Here is a 17,910-nt window from a genome sequence, read left to right as displayed (position 1 = left end):
GGGAGGCACCCTCTGCATCACACCTCCCTCGGGAGCATGCCCACCCTGGGCAGCGCAGGCATATGCTCTGCCGCTGACAGGAGGGGGGTAGTTGAAAAGTGATAATTCCTCCCATCTCCCTCTTCTTGTCTCGTACTTCATTAGCAACAGTCCATTGACTGGTGCGTGTACAGCCATCAACACCCAGTGTTGTAACAGACTGGGAAATAGGGGAAAGGCGCAAGTAGGTGTACCACTTGCGCACGCGCGCGCACACACACACACACACACACACACACACAGCCATCTCTTCTTCCATCCTTACCCCCTCAGTTAAAGTTTCTTCCTCACACACATAGAATCTCTAGATGCTTTTTACTATAGGAGCATTTTGTGTTGTGTTGTTTATTTTATACCACCCTTGTAGAACCCATGTAGCACACAGGGCAGCTAGTGAGATGTAGTTGCCCAGTAGGGCACCTCTTCAGTGTAGGAAACCAGGGATGCATGGGGAAATGCTCTGATTTTGATTGGAGTAACCATGCTAGGGAAAAAGAATATTATTCACTTGCTTGGTTGCTAAATTTGTATCCTGTCTTTGCACCAGATGGTGTTCCACTTTTTCTCCTATAAAACTTTGTCCTGCAGGCTCCCTACTAGTCCTCCCCCACCTATGTATTCAAAGGGCTATCGGAGAGGGAGAGTTACATGTCTCCCATTCATCCACCTAACGACTGCAGCCTTCTGCAATGATGACCAGAGTGGAAAGAGGGGTTGCATCAGCCTTAAATAATAAACCTGCCCTCCTCCCAAAGGAAGACACTAACCTAAGTATCTTTCCTCTAAGAGAGGGTGGGACAAATTCACTGCCAAGAGTGTGAAGGCAATTCTTAAAAGCCTGCAGTGTCAAGTCAATATTCATGGCCTGAAAATGACAGATTCTGTTGCAAACAATAAGAAATATATTTTTAAGTAAATTAAATTGCCTTGATAAATAGATTAAATACTGATAATTTTTTTCCCTTCAGTATACTGAGTTTATTTCAAATATTTGACATCCTGCTATTTCTCTCTAGGAAGGTCAGTGTAACATTACCTTGTTACATCTAACAAATTAATAAAGGACACCCTTTATTAACACCCATTACACTTGAGGGTGAGGGCTGTGAAATTAAGCAGAAGAAATCTAATAATATGCAGCTTTTAACAGTGCAAGAAATGGACAGTCAGATGTTTTAGACTATCACTTGCTGGTTGTTTTATCTGTACGTTTGTGATTCCAAGCTAAATTCCAGCTCCGAACATGCAAAAGGTGTATTAAAATTGGACATGGCTGAATATGTTTCTTACTTGATCTTTAAGTGGGTACCATTTACATGAACAGAGAACACAATTTTGTGATTCATCCAGAGGCACTAAAAGCACTGTTAAACACTGTTAATAAAAATTTAAGATTACAAGTTAATTAGTATGTACATAATTTGGCTCTAGTGTTACCACATAGGTCTAAAATGCAATGTGGAATTCTAATTGGTTGGTTGTTAGAGACATTTAAATAGTTGGCGAGGAGGCAAGAAAAGTGTTGTGGTTTTTTGTTTTTTGTTTAACAAAAGGAGTGTCCCCAAAGCTTTGTTACACTAGGTATATTGAAACCTACTTGCTGACAACTATGGACCTTAAAAAGAAGACATTTAATGTCATTTATTTCTTTAGTGAGAGGGAAACACTGCAGAGATTAAAAGCCTTATTCATTAAAAATACATTTGCAAGTTAAGTAGGTTTTTCATGATGTGCATAGAAAAGTGTGGAATGTGCTTTTTAGGCAGAGGCAAACTTTGGTAATTCATTACAACTTTCCAAACTTGAAAGCAGCGTGTCATTTATAATTCACTGGCGGGATGCTCAACACAAACACAGCAAGACAGGCACAAGACACAAAGTCTTTTAATTTTTTTGGGGGGGGGTCAAGTGTGTAAAGCTGAAGGTGCACAAGTTAAGTTGCAGGCTGGCTGTATTGAAGATCCAACACTGATATCAAAGTGTGTGGAATTGATTTGACAACCCCCTGTTGTAATCTTCTGTTATCATAATAAACTAGCCATCAGCGATAAATGTGCACTAGCCTTTGGAAAGATAATATAATAAACTATTAAACCTGTAGAAAAAGCTCCACCTTTCTTAGAATCACAGGAAGCTGCCTCATACAGAATCAGACCAATGATCCATCTAGCTTAGTATTGTCCACATTGATTGGCAGCTGCTCTCCAGAAGTCCCCCAGCCCTTCTTGAAGATGCTGGTGATGGAAACTGGGACCTTCTGCAAGCAAAGCAGGTGCCCTACCCTTTCTCAATTCCAACCTGTGGCAAAGGGGGGGGGGAGAAGCTGGCTGTTTATCTCACCACTATATGTGTGTGTGTGTGCGTGCACGCATGCAAGCATGCATGAAATGCACATCTTTCCTAAGCAACATTTTTTGCAATTTTTAAAATCTGTTGTTGAGTTTGGCAATACAGGACAGAAGAAAGACAAAACATTGAATTACAAATTTCAACCTTCTTTTAAACTATGTGGCAATGGCTACTGTCAGACAAAGAGACTGAAGCAGGTAATACTTTAGTCTGTGCTGTCATAGTAAAGCTGCACATTTCTAAAAACAGTGGCAACAATGAGGAGGTAAAAAACAACAACACACCTCTGAATTAAAAGGGGAAAGAAGGAGCAGGAAGAGAAAGGCTATAAATAGAAGTGACAGCCGTGAAGAGTACATTATGACGGCTGTAATGGAAGGAAAGTTTTCTAGCGTTTTCCCCTTAAGCAGCATTGGAATGGTGGTCAGTTGATCAGCTACTATTATTTGTAGGTTATAGGCTATGGTAGAGGGATTCCGGCAGACACTGTCACTCAACAACTGAGCTGAAAGACAGCTGAGGAATAGGAGGCGGGAGTGGCAGATGAAAAGGATGCTGAAAGCATCCTGCAAGAAGTAAGAGGGCAGGGCGCATGGATACCAGCAGCGAGTAGCATCCTGGGCCAATGGAAGAGAAATACAGGCAAGGAAACCAGACCAAGGGAAGGAGGGGAAGGAGGTGGATGGAAAAGAGGGTGAGCAACAAAGGGGATTTGGTCTGCCTCAGGAAGGACAGCAAGGAGGGAGAAGAGGAATAGGATAGAAAGATTAAGGGTTGTCATCCCTGGTGGCAAGGCAGAAAGAGGGAGGGGGCGAAAAAGACAGGAATGGGCAATGTTCAAGGGGTGTCAGAAGAACGGTGTATGGGAAGACAGGAGTAAAAACATTGTCTATAAAACAGAACAGAACGGAGCAAGACAGCACTATGGGCCTTTCCATATGGACCTTTCCACACCTCACAAGTGCCTCTGTTTACAAGTAAAGGAAGGTGTCGATATTTTACCATATTAAATTCAATTGGTGTGTTCTAATCAGTTTTACTCAGATAAGATTCATGAAAAGGAATGAACATATCTAAGTTATGGCCATTAATTTCTGTGGATCTTTTATATGTAAAAAAATAGCTGAATACCACCCAGTACTTGTTTTTGTTTTGTGTAGTCCATTGTGCAGTCATAATTTATATCATTATTTTTAATATTACAGTTTAAATACAGTTTGTTACACTAAAAACAGCACAGCACCAGCCCTTTCCTTAAAAGTAAAAGGTAAAGGTAAAGGTACCCCTGCCCGTACGGGCCAGTCGTGTCCGACTCTAGGGTTGTGCGCTCATCTCACTTAAGAGGTCGGGAGCCAGCGCTGTCCGAAGACACTTCCGGGTCACGTGGCCAGCGTGACGAAGCTGCTCTGGCGAGCCAGCACCAGCGCAGCACACGGAAACGCCGTTTACCTTCCCGCTATAAAGCGGTACCTATTTATCTACTTGCACTTAGGGGTGCTTTCGAACTGCTAGGTGGGCAGGAGCTGGGACCAAAAGACGGGAGCTCACCCCGCCGCGGGGATTCGAACCGCCGACCATACGATCGGCGTTTCAAAGGCCTGATTCCAGCAAGCAGCTGATTCTGTAGGCTTACCCTATATGTACTTAAAAACTATCATAGAAACAATTTTAAAAATACATTTTTAGACAACTGAAGTGTTACTCCACATTTTTAAATTTTGCATATTTCATCCACCTCTCCTTATTGTAAGGTCCAATGGCTATAAATTTGCCTTTTGTATAAATTACCTGTTACATAACAGCTGCTTTCAGGAAATAAATATTATTTATTTTTGATCGGAACCTATGTGAGCCTTGGCCTGGTGCACCTTCTTCAGCGTGGCCTTGAGAAGAAGATCAGAAGCTTCTGCTTTCATTTTTTTCAGTATCCACAGATCCGCATTTTGTCCAAATCTTAACTAAGGTTTATTTAATTAAGCCAGCTTCGTAGCCCATGTTTTGAATTTGACTTGCTCCAAACAAATCATAGCTAAGGTTAACCAGTTGCTCAATTTTTGACAACGTAGCAAGCTGTGATCAATCAAATTGGAAATGAAAAATTCTGGATACATCCTCACATCTGCAATCACGCTTACTATTGTAACTCAAAGATAGGCACATACTTTCATCTAAGTATCTTCATTTTATCTCACTGAAATTATATCATACAATCCATCTGTTGTATAGCCACAACTACACGAATCAGCACAGGCATAGATCCCTTGCCCATCCCTCCCCTGTGCCTGGCTTTCAAGCAATGCAGATTGCAAACTGAAGTACCATGGTGGAGAGTGGTGGCCGGATGAGCACAATAAAGCAAACATGGATTTTCAGTCAGAGAGTGACCTGTACCTGCCTTCCACATGTACAACAGGCAGAAAAGAAAGGAGGCAAGAAAAGAGGGAGGCTCCATTGAGCCCTATGCCAATCTCAAACTCTGTCCATTCAAGGGTAGACTGTTATCCATGTCTGTTCCTTTTCATATCTGGATATACAGTATATGGAAATATATTCCAACACTGCCTATGGATTTAGGACAGACAGTTGGGGACCCATGTAAGGAAAGTATAGTTACCTTTCCCCTATACAGAATTTTTCCTGTATCTACAGCTGTAATGTGTTTATGTACAGGGTTATAAAAGGTTGAGGTAAGCCAAGTGCAGGCACAAGTGATGAGGAAAATATGGACCTCCTTCATTGTTCTGAAGGAAATAGGGTTGGGGAGCTTTTGTGGTAGGGTGGTTCTGCTAGACTGACAGGATTGCAATACATTTCTGCAACATCTTCCTCACATGATAGAAATCTGTGGTTTCTGTGAAAAAGTCATAATTACTCCTTCTGTGATGCACTCACAGTGAAATATTATGGGGTTTGCAGTTGTGATCATTACAGTATGTCATTTGCACCTGAAATTTTGTCTGTTCACAACAGAAGTAAAAACTGGCAACTATAACATTCCCTCCACTTTTTGTATTATGTGACTAAATTTTACTTTAGGCAGAATTTACTGTACTTATAGTCTGCTTTTTTCCTTAAAAAATGTTTAGGGGTACTCTCATTTTCCTACTCATATTGAAATACTGCCCCTCAATGTGGCCAAACTTAGATTCACAAAATGTTTAGGGGTATGCGTCCCCCAGCGTCCCCCCAGAAAAAAGGCACTGCTTATCCCTTGTTTTCAAAGAATTCATTAACAACTTGAACTTCTTTCAAATGTATAGAATATCTCCTTTGGAGTAATATCTGGAGTTACAGAAGTTGGATTAGCATAATTAATTTTAACAATTTTTTCACTTTGGCAGATATACAACAAATGGCAATCGACTGGCTTACTGGGAATTTTTATTTTGTGGATCGTATGAGTGACACAATCTTTGTATGCAACTACAATGGAACTGTATGTGTTATTATGATCGATCTTGACCTCCACAACCCCAGAGCAGTTGCTGTGGATCCAAGTTTGGGGTGAGTCTTTCAACGATATATTTGTTTGTTGTAAGATGTGTATAGGCATGCTAAGTATAAAGAAAATCAAAGCTTCCAATGGATTTCCCCCCTGTGTGTATTCTCATTAGTCTCAATTTTGAATGATCGGTGAATGATAGCACCTCAACCTTTAATCTTTTCTCATTTGGAAAGCCTGCTGGTTGTCTGAAGTTAGAACACAACATTTGAGAAGCCTTGCTTTGAATTATATGTTTTGTTGTTTGCCCTTGTACATAGCATAAGAAAAAGATGAGGAAGAATATTCGGAAGTGAACCTAGTAGCTTGAAATACCCAAAGTAATTACAGTCTTATATTAAACAACCACCTGACCTCTTATATCACACCACAAGCCATTTTTGAAATCCTTTCAAAAGCAGTTTGTAATATTGAAGGGAGACAGCCTTCTGCTCAAATAAAATCATTTTAAAAAATATCCCACTGGAATGTGCTCAAGTGTGTCTAGAGTAACTCCTTGCATCCCAGGCAAGATATTGCTGCTGCTGCTGCTGCTGCAACCTGCACCATAGTTCTCATGGGCACCCAGAAGTCTTTTTTGTGTGTGAGAGGGGGGAAGGTACAACTGGAAGAAGAACAAATGTGGTATTTTCTACATAGTTTCTGGTTGGTTTCTGTATCTAAGAGAATGAACGATTGAACTCCATGGACAATTGTTGAATACAAATGATAGCGTTCACAGGTTAGCAGAAGTTTGTTTCTCGTTGCTACTCACAGCCCAAAACTTTTCTGAACATAAGATAACTGATACAGCATGTTTCTATGGTATGCCTCCATAACTTGCTTCAGTTGCAACAAATTTTTGCAGAACAATTTAGTTCCTACGTTTCCCTGTCATTTCCAAATCACAGAGGAAATTGAAAAATAACTTTGTTGTCACTGTCTCAAAAAGTCCATTGCTTAAAATTCCAATGTAATTTTTATGGAATATAGATAAGTAAAAGAGATGTCACTGTCAACTTTTTCTTTTAAATGAGGACATTGGAACTTAGTGTGTGCATATACAATAGTAAGGTACCCTTCTCAATGTGCTTTGGAGCACCAGTTAAAATATTTTGTATCTGTGCTTTTAAAAACTCAGCAGCCAAGAATGTATATCTGTGTTATAGCAACACATCTGCAAACTTTTGGAGAATGAATGCAAAATATTAGGAACCATGTTTTGTCATTTCACCCATCATATCAACAAGTTCATTCATTATCAGTCACAGCAATAGACACATGGCATAATAATGTAAATGGTGTGGATGCCTGAGTTTTTAAGTGGCTACTTCAACCTTGTTTTATATTAGCCTATAGATAGTGAAGTCTGTAGTGGCTGGTGGGGAACATCTTACAATATCATAAGACTCTGTTCAATAAAAAGGAGAATATTTACTACAGAAGCAGCTTGTCATCCATATGTGGACTTTTGTCACTCTTTACTTAACGCCTGATTGAATATTAAGATGAATAATCACATGGGTTTAATTTTGACAAGAACAGCTTGCGTGCAAACTTTGCAAAGGAAGCTGCATGATTCTAGAATAGAGCTGCTTTTGTGTACTCAGCAGATGGTAAGCTTGACTAGATCTGACTGAAGTGATGTTTCAAAAGAAATTAGTCGAAGTTGTATTTAAACTGATTTGTTTAGTAATTCTCTTAACAATGAATGGGATATTTTCAAACCGCCTAGCTCCCTTTTCACGTATGTTTATTTATGTAATATATTTGGGTTTTACTTTATGTAATTTAAACTAGTAATTCTGGTCTGTCAATGGATGTTGAAGTGTAGTCTTCAGATCCCAGATATTGACCTGTGGTTATAGAAATGATGGTTAATGGTATACCCCTTTTAAGACACAAAAGTGAAAAAGATAAGCATTTCAATATATGTATATTGTAGCTTCTTCTGCTACTACATTTTATCTCGCCTCTTCTCTTTTTCCAAGTTCTTATTTTTCATATGAATTCATTATTACCTAACCACCAAAGCAGAATTTCTGCTTGAGTATATTGAGTTATTATGTCCTTACCTATTTCATAATGATATTGGTTTTATTTAATTCTTTATTAGGTTTTTTAATAAAACTTCATCAAAAGAGTGCATTGCAAGTGAAGCATGAAATGAATGGGGCATATAAATATGTGCATAACACTTTAATAAAGTTGCCTACATTCATCAGCCTTGTACATTTAATTACAAAATATGTACATTTTTATATTTAGCAAGTTAAACTGGGTGTTCCCATAAGGTATTATATACGCACTTACGGGATATCTGCTGCTATTAATGTATTCAGGACCATCATCTTTTTATATTAATAGTAAACCACACTTAGCAAATGCGAGCTTTATTTATTAGTAATAGGTATTGCAAGAAACAAATTGGCGTATTGAACCAGCTCGATCTGTTCCATTACTGGATCCCATTGACAGTGGTTTGTATTTGTCAGGGTAGGGCCTAGCATACACATAGCCATATGTTGACATCTCATTGTCCTGTTTGAGTCAGGGAACCCAGGATATGAGCCAATTGGTCCACCAACGCAGCCCAACTGCCTCTCTAGGTTTACTGACACTTTCTTCTGTTCTTTTCAGGCAAAGTCTGTGCTTTAAAGCTCTGTGTCTGAGCACCCTCTCATTTGTGCTCTAGACTAGAGCGTTCCCTGTGAAAACTCGCAAGTTAAAGCAGAATCAGAGAAAATGACAATCCACAGAAAACCCGAATTGCCATTTGTTGCACTTCAGCTTTAAAGAGTGGGTTTTTTTAGTCTGTAACTATTTCTGCAAAGGAATGCACTGATTTCTGGGACTGGGGCATGATCGCCACCACTGCCACTTGTACAGCTTCCAGGAGGCTTTTTAGTGTCCTGGCCGCTCCTGATCTCAGCCGTGATCCACTGCTGCGACCCGCAGGCACGATCAGTGAAATCAAATAAAAATTGGAATTTTTTACAATCCCAGGGTGAAGATCTAATTTTTTTTTTTTAAAAAAAAGAATAAAGAAAAAGACAATAATTTATAAGAGGGTTAAAATGGAGTGAGATAGAACATGCTAAACCAAGCTAAGCATTCCCATGCAGGTTTCTATATGGCAGTGCTCTATGAGGGGATACAAGTTTTGAAAGCCACTTACTACACAAATGGGCCATATTACAGAGATAATCTGCCTGCTGCCATCAGCAACCACCTCCTAACCTTATTGAGCTTCCTCCACATTGAGGTGTGTGAGAGAGAGGGGGGGGGAGAGATTGATTTGAGTTAGTCTTCCAAAAAGCTTGGCTCTTGTTCTTAGGAAACTGTCAAGGCCTCCATCCTGTCAAATCTCTTAGCAGGGCTTGAGAGGCATTATAGGTAGGCATTGACTTAGAAGCTGTAGCATTGCTGTGGTTTTGCTATCCAAAAATCTTCAAGGAAGTGTTTTTTTTTTTTTTTAAGAAACTCATTCTGAAATGGAAATTTGTTCTCATTCAAGGATTAAATAAATTACATTTTGCTTTAGGGAAATAATATTCTCAGGGCCTTTTCTGATCAAGGCTTTCTGTTAGCACTTTCAAGTGTTAGTCATTTCCAGTGATGAATATGTCCATTTCCACATAATGGAAGGATAGGGGAAAGCTAGATTTGCTGCTAGGTAAAATGGAGAAACGCTGTCAGCTGCTGGAAAGAAAAATGGAAAAGAAAAGGAAGGGTTGGCAGTGCAGTGATTGTAGTAATCTGGAGACATTTTCTTTCAATAGACATTGAGGTTGGAATTTGGAGATCATCCCTGAAGAATGGTGTGAAAGGGTGGGAGGCTTGCTGGCTGAGAAGGCTCCAGAAGAAAACTAGGGTTTGTTGTAATTGCTACTTTACAAAGTCACCATGTTAACTCTTTTCTGAATATACTGAATCCAAGCTTACGGGTTGTAAGCTGGGCTAGACAGGGAGGGGATCTCTAATGTTTCTGACAGTGACACCACATGCAAAGCAAAGCACAAAGCAAAAGATGTGTGGCAGTTGCATTTCATGTACAAAGTACGTGCTCTAACAATTTAGACCAACAGAATACACAAGGAATTGAAATGCTTTCTGAAGTAGTATAAGCCTAGTTGGTTAAGCTCCTGGGGTTAACCCTAGCATTTTGAAAGGTTCCATAGAGAAAGATAAATCTGACAAATCATGTATGTGTATGATATTTTTTATGACATATTGCTAAAGCATTTGGGATGAACTTTTGGATTTGTGTTTTTGCTCCCATAATTCATTGTCAGAATGACAACATAGTGCCCAAATCAATTTTCTAGACTCCCCAAGCTGGAATAAATGAAACAGAATATCTTTTTCAGTCTGCTTTGGCACTGAATTTATCAGATTTTTATACAGTGGTACCTTGGTATTAGAACAGCTTTGTTTATGAACAAATTGGAAATAGAACACTGCAAACCTGGAAATAGGTGTTCTGGTTTGTGGACTTTGCATTGGAAGTGGAACATGTTCCGCTTTCTGTTGAGTGTGTTCCATTTGTAAATTGAGTCCCCCGCTGCTAATCAGAGGCTTTCTGTTGAGTCTGTTGGCTTTTGAGTCCCGAGCACCCACACAACAAAGAGGTGATATTTGGAGCTTTCGTTTTTGCCATTGTTCTTGCATTTTTGTTTGTGTGGCTTTTTCGTGGTTTTTTTTTACAGTGACTTGTTCTTCGTTTTATGGGACTGACTTGTGACTGTGGCTTCTTACTACGTTTTTGTGACTTGTGACTGTGTGAAACCCAGTTCAGCTACTGGTTGATTGTGTGACTGGATAAATGGATAAAAGCCCCCCCCCCCATCTAAACAATGACTATCATCACTGCATGTAAGAAATTTTTATTATTATTATTTTTATCATCTACAGTACTGTCTTATTTATTTTATTATTTTACATTATTATTACCTGGAAGCTGTACACCGGCTCCCTCAGCTAATAAAGCGAGATGAGTGCCGCAACCCCAGAGTCCTAATGGTCAGGGATCCCTTTACCTTTACATTGAATATTGCTTTCATTTTATGGATCAGTGGTCTAATTAGATAGTGAAATTCATGTTAAATTGCTGTTTTAGGGTTTGTTTTTAAAAGTCTGGAACGGATTAATCCATTTTGCATTACTTTCTATGGGAAAACACGCCTTGGTTTTAGAACGCTTTGGTTTTGGAACAGACTTCCAGAACGGATTAAGTTTGGGACCTAAGGTACCACTGTACACAATGTTTTTTTCTATTAAAAAAAACCATACCCCTCATTAATAGACCTCATGTAGCAAACCCACCACCTAATATCACCAATTAATAATGTGGCGGATCCACTCCCGCTAACTGCCCCCAATTAAATATACTTCACAGTACACCAATTACATGAATTTCTGCAATTTACAACAGATTGTCTAGTGGGGGACTTGTATGAGGGAAAACTTAATTGTTTAGAGTGTCAGGCAGGAGTTGATCAAACAAATAAGAAAAGTTTTGTTAAACAAAAAGAACTGTATGAAACAAAGTGGGTCAGGAAATGTGTTTTTTCAAGTCGAAGTTGACTTATTTACTTTAACTAACTCTAAGATGTCTCAGGGTTAAACACAATACTATAGGCACAGCTGTTCTTAAACTTCAGTTACTAAAAGCAAGGTGTTACACTTCAGGTGGTAAGTGTTCGGGTTGCTAGAACAGATGGTAAAATGCTCAACTCAGTTTCTGTCACTTAGATATTACAGTTAAATACTTCCTTCACAACTTAATACTTTGTTTCATGAGCGAGGGGCACTTCTCCTCAAGTTACCCACTTTCTTAACCATCACACACCTGAGGTCTTCTAAATAGTCTTCTAAATTATAACAGATAACCAGGGGATCACCTCACCCCTTGTTACTGGGTTGGGAGTCTTCTGAAGGAGCGTCTCCACCCCCATCGTTTTGCCTGGACGCTGAGGTCCAGCGCCGAGGGCCTTCTGGCGGTTCCCTCATTGTGAGAAGCAAAGCTGCAGGGAACCAGGCAGAGGGCCTTCTCGGTAGTGGCACCCGCCCTGTGGAACGCCCTCCCATCAGATGTCAAGGCGATAAACAACTACCTGACATTCAGAAGACATCTTAAGGCAGCCCTGTTCAGGGAAGTTTTTAATGTGTGACATTTTAGTGTATTTTTGGTCTCTGTGGAAGCTGCCCAGAGTGGCCAGCAGGGTACAAATAATAAATTATTATTATTATTATTATTCTGTACCTAAAAGAACTCTCCCCTCCTGGCTAGACTCAGACTCACTCAGAACCATACTGAGTACTGTATTTTGCACATTTTACCCTTCGTTCATGGAAGAAGGGGCGGTCCTTCCAAAAATATGAGTATTCCAGGCAAATACAAACTTTGATATTTCTTGATTTAGGAATGCAAAGTTTCCCATGTGACTAATGAATGAAATCTGAGAAAGTGCATAAATCAAAAAATGACAGCTTACCTGCGACTCCTGGGTGCCTTCACCAAAATCTGTTTATATTTTATATACCCAGTGCCAATGTCATGTGTCTTACTTCTTCCCTTGGCCTGCCCTGTGCTGGGCTGCGCACTTCCTGTGCCTGAGTCCACAAGTAGTTGCTGGACAGCATGGTATGAAATATATATTTGGGGGATCTGAAATGTGCTAACAAAAAGGACTTATGTGTGCTCATACACTGCAAGTTGAAAACCTGTAAATCTTGAGCATTATTGCTTTGATAGTATTTGTTTAAAAAATGCTATTATTCAGACTAAGAATTTTTTCTCTTGGTAATGGTTAAATGACAGCAATGCTTAACAGGTTGCTGCTGAGTAGTTAAGTGATTTGGGCACACAAGTACTATTAATAGTATTAAAGCTTCTGTGGGTAACTGCAACATCCTAGGCAGCTCTCAAAATCAAATTAAGCTTAGAATTTCCTGGACTTTAGGCTGGCTGCAGAAAATGTAATATGTGAAGCACTTCTCCATTTCTAAGAGGCGAACATGAGTAATAATTGGTTTTTTCATATTACATTAAAACATTTATTGGATTTTGTTATTTTTTTAACCTGCTAGACACAGACTCCTTATGCATTTTCCTCTGCCTTAAAAAAAAAAATTCTGTTGGGAAAATGATGTGATATTTCTTCAAATGAAGCAGATATCAGCAGCTTTTATTTCTTTTAAAGAACACAGTTAAAAGAAAACTAAATTCAAAACAATTACTTTACCTCTTAGGCCTTACACAGCTTGCCACCTTATCTTCTTTTCTGATTACTTTCAAGTAAAGGAGACGTTGCAGAAAGTAAATTGTCCATAACATAGATATCTATGCTACAAAGAGGAGAATGAAATTACACACATATTCAGTTTTGTTTTTGTTTTTGGGTTCCTTTTAGTTCAAAATGTTCTGTGATGCATACACTGGGTTGCAGTTTGGGGCTGGAACAACCCTGTTAGAAAATAAATTAACAAATTGTGAAGGATCAAGTGCTGACCTAAAACTGTGTTTTACAATTATATATTGCATTTCCCACTTCATCAGAATGGAATTGTTAACTGCCCCTACTCTCAGCTCTCTTTACTTGATAAATGGTACTAAGGGACCCTTCCTTTTCTGGGCACAAAGTACAAACTTGAGCTGTCACCACCATTCTCCATCTTCTAAATTAGTATTACTCTCATTCTGCTGCCAGAACTTGTCACTTCTCATGAGACAAATAAGCATTTTATCTGTGTAGTCATACTTATATGTTTGAAAAATAGGACATACCTGTTTTACAGGAAATGGCTGAACAAATAAAATGCTCATGAAAGGACCTCTAATAAATTGCAAAGAGATATGCTTAACAATGGGGAAAATAATTAATGTTTATATATGCACCTGCTAAGGTTTGGCTCTAGACATTGCCTTGGTCACAGAGAACACCTCCACTGGTGGAAATGGGGAGGGGGGGGGCTTTTGTTGTTGTTGACAATTTCCACTTCCCCCTGTGCTCTCAAAAAATCAAATCTGGTGGGATGGGGAATCCTCCAGGACAGTGGTTTCCTAGGTGGGAACTGGCAAACATCACCCTTTCCTTATTCTGTCAACAAGATTCCTCTGATGAACTAAAAAACTTTTTCAAGAATGGAAGTAGCCCTTCCTTTTTATGGATAGCTAAAGATTGGATTCAGTCCAATTATTTTACTGAGATGGACACAAGTATTCTGTCAAAAACAAAATACTCCACATGAACAGTAATCAATAACAGAGGACATAGATAGATGATAGCTTTCTTCCTGCCTTAGAAATCTATTTCATGATTTACCTCAGCATCCTTTAGTGATGAAAACATGTCTAGTTTTACCAGTCATTAGAGATGAATGATTGGGAAGAGTGTATAAGCAGAGATAACTGAACTGGACCCAGATGAACCTGCCCTTTAGATAAGGAGAACTTGTAGCAAAATACAAACAAATTTCCTGACATCAGTGATAATGTTATTTATGTCCTATTAAAAAGATAAACCATAGAACTTAGGGCTTGCCAATCAGAAGGTCGGAGGTTCGAATCCCTGTGATGGGGTGAGCTCCTGTTGCTTGGTCCCTACTCCTGCCAACCTAGCAGTTCAAAAGCATGAAGTGCAAGTAGATAAATAGGTACCGCTCCTGTGGGAAGGTAAATGGTATTTCCGTGTGCTGCTCTGGTTTGCAAGAAGCGGCTTAGTCATGCTGGCCACAGGACCCGGAAGCTGTACGCCGGCTCCCTTGGCCAATAAAATGAGATGAGTGCTGCAACCCCAGAGTTGTCTGTGACTGGACCTAATGGTCAGAGGTCCCTTTACCCCTTACCTTTAAAAAGATATTAATTGGCTGAACTTAAAGTTAGGAGTGATCAACAAATTCATGGTAGAAGACAGATGAAAGAACCAACTCCAGTAGCACAGTAAGCAGGAGAACGAGTGTCTGACATGCCAGACTCCTGGCTGAAGCCTTCCAGCACCTGACATCATCCCTTAGTTCTTTCCTCAGTTCACACATACAGTGAAGTGGTAGCATGACCTCTTAAGTGCATATGTTTCCGTGTAAGCCAATGGTTTACCATACCATGTCAAAGGTACATTAAAAGGAGTCTGTGAGAAGCCACATAGCCAACACACATTGGGCTTTATTGAAAAGAGGAGTACAACAAGTTAAAATAAAATACAAAAAGTACAAGTTCTCAATATAAAAAAGCATTCCCACGAAGCTTAAGAACAATAAAACCATTTTTACTGATGTACTACCAATTAATAGTCCATAGACTGGGTCATACCCCAGGAAAATCCTTCTTAAACAGAAATATCTTCAGTAGGTGTCTAAACATCATGACATTAGACACCTGTTCAATTTCAGCTAGTAATTTATTCCAGAGGGCTGGAACTGCTCACCTCTGGGAATGTGGTACTCTCAACAGGACCCCATCTAAGAAGTGCAGTTGCCAGCCAGATTTATATGGGTCAAGGCAGTCCATTATGTAGCCTGGCCCCAAGTTGCTTATGGCTTCAAATGCTGAAAGCAAAGCCTGGCACCTCTCCTTGTAGCATATTAACAGCCAGTGCAGCTCCCTTAGCAAAAGTGTTACATGGGTGGACTCTACACATACATAAAAACAGTTTTGTTTTGTTTTTTAAAAAAGTGTTCTTTAAAATACATTGGATTTTCCATGAGGCTCACCATCATCATCTAGTGTCACATTGTATATTGCAGTTAAAACACACTTAAAACATTTTATTTGCTGCTGTATAGCTGACTCCATAGCTTCAACAAACAAGCTGCTGCATTCTTCACCAGCTGTAGTTTCTTGGTTAAGCTCAAAGGGAGGCCTACATAGAGTACATTGCAGTAATCTAGTCTTGATGTTACCAATGCCAAGACCACAGTGGCAAAACCATCTTAGTCCAGGAATGGCTGTAGTTGTCTTACCAACCCAAGCTGGTAACAGGTGCTCCTAGCAACTGAGGCCATTCAAGCTTCAAATGAAAAGATGGATCCAAGAGCACCCTCAGACTACATACCTGTTCCTTCAGAGGAATTTTTACTCATCCAGAACAAGTCATTGGCCTAGACCAGGCATGGCCAAACTTGGCCCTCCAGCTGTTTTGGGACTACAACTCCCATCATCCCTAGCTAACAGGACCAGTGGTCAGGGATGATGGGAATTGTAGTCCCCAAACAGCTGGAGGGCCAAGTTTGGCCATGCCTGTTCTAGACACAGAAACCACTCACCCACAGGGCTTAAACTTACTGATGACACTTCATGCTAAATCCCCATTCCTCACAGCCCTGTATAAATGTTAAATAGCACTGGGAGCAAAATAGCGCCCTGTAGCATCCCATAGCAGCAATACAAGGGAACTGAAGAGCAACTCTCTGAAAGCAACCCTGCAGGTAAGAATGGAACCAGTATAAAACAATGTACATGACACCTATCCTACAAAGCCAGTTGGTGGTATCAAAAGCCTTGGATAGATTGAGCAGAATAAGTAAGCACACACTCCTCTTTTCTCTGTCTTAATAAAGGACAATTCAATCCCAAAACCAGGTCTGAACCCCAAGTGAGATGGGTCTAGTTAAGCAGTTTCATCCAAGTTTGCCTGCATCTGCTCTGTCACAACCCTCTAGATCAACTTGCCAATAAATGGTGTATTAGCAACTGGTCAGTACCTATTGCAGAGCAGTGGGTCCAGGGTGGGTATAGAATCTATAACTTTCACCATATTTTCCTGTAATATTTTATAGGCTAGAATGAAATAGATTTCACTGATTTCTGGAATGATGGCAGTTGGTCATAAAGTACCAAAGAAACAAAATACTTTAAAAATGAGCTCTGTGCCAATGAAAACCTATATATAACAAAAAGACAGAATGAAAAAGTAATGAATGATGCTGGTGAAAATACCATATGTGGGGACAAAATTCATGGCACAAGTTTTAGAACAGAGCAGCAGCAGAAGAAACTCCTTATGATAAAAATGATGGACTTATGACTTTTTTACTTACACTTCAGTTTAATCTCAGTCCATTATAGATAGATTTAAGCAGCATTCAACAATATTTCCAGTAAATAAAGGGTTGCACCCAGTTTTCACTGAACTAACTTAATTAATTAACTAGCTTAATTTGTATGCATTCCTTGTTAGAAAAGATGCTACTACTTCTCATTAATAATAAAAAGAAGCATGCCAATGGTTTTGGGTTTGTTTGTTTTTAAGGCTTTTTTCAGAGTTTCCCAGGTGCTTGGGAAGTTCATTTAAAAAAGGAACTAGTTTTAGTTTGTACTTTTAAAAAACAAAGTATTTCAATCCAAGTTCATCCAGAGGAACTGTTTTAGTTCATAAAAAGTTCATCCTCAAGAATTTATTCAGTATTTAGAATGTTATGAGCTGCTGTGCTAAACTACAGAGTCCAAATGTAAATCAGGGCCCCACACACAAGCGATAAGATATCGAACAGAATGTCAATAGGGAAAGCTTTCCCTATAATTGAATTTCCATACTAGAAAAGGCTTACTGTGCTTAATTTGTTCCTGCCACACAGCTATTAAAAACATCATTTGATATGTTCCTGTACCTGTACTCACTGCAGTTGGAAAAGAGTGAATCTCTTCAGCAAGAAAGATACAGGAAATGCCTCATATTCCTCCCTCCTGATTGCTTAGCTATAGTGATTAAGTGTCCTTTGCTGCAGCAGTGCCTCTGTATCTGCCTAATAAGTGTTAGAGCATTGTATCCATGTGTTGATTTCATATTTTATTTATATATGTCTGATTGACTTGCGTTTTTAATGAAAGCTAAGAGTCCAGGTGCCCTGTTTGGCAGGTTGAGGGAGGAACATAAAGATGAATTAGAATTTGTTGAAAGTCGACAGGAACTCACTATCTGAACTTTCTGGAAACGCTTGAAGCCATTTTTGTTTCAGTGGGTTTTGCAGCTGGATAAGTTGGTCTTTACCACTTGTTAGCGTTTTAGTCTTGTATTTGTGTTTTTTAACTATTTTATGTG

The 17,910-nt window shown here is 39.4% G+C and overlaps 1 protein-coding gene across 3 annotated transcripts in view; it reads left to right on the top strand.

The window, feature by feature from the left end:
• The window catches only part of LRP1B (LDL receptor related protein 1B), a 778,324-nt gene that overhangs the window by 475,618 nt on the left and 284,796 nt on the right, over positions 1–17,910 (top strand). For all 3 annotated transcript variants that reach the window (XM_081869915.1, XM_081869916.1, XM_081869914.1), the window contains one exon: positions 5,730–5,892. In XM_081869915.1, coding sequence (XP_081726041.1) covers positions 5,730–5,892 — 163 coding nt within the window. The remainder of the gene's footprint in view (positions 1–5,729; positions 5,893–17,910) is intronic.

Source organism: Podarcis erhardii (genome assembly GCF_964252035.2).
Source record: "Podarcis erhardii genome assembly, chromosome: 1".
Lineage (NCBI taxonomy): Eukaryota > Metazoa > Chordata > Lepidosauria > Squamata > Lacertidae > Podarcis > Podarcis erhardii.
This window is presented reverse-complemented; position numbering and strand designations above follow the sequence as displayed.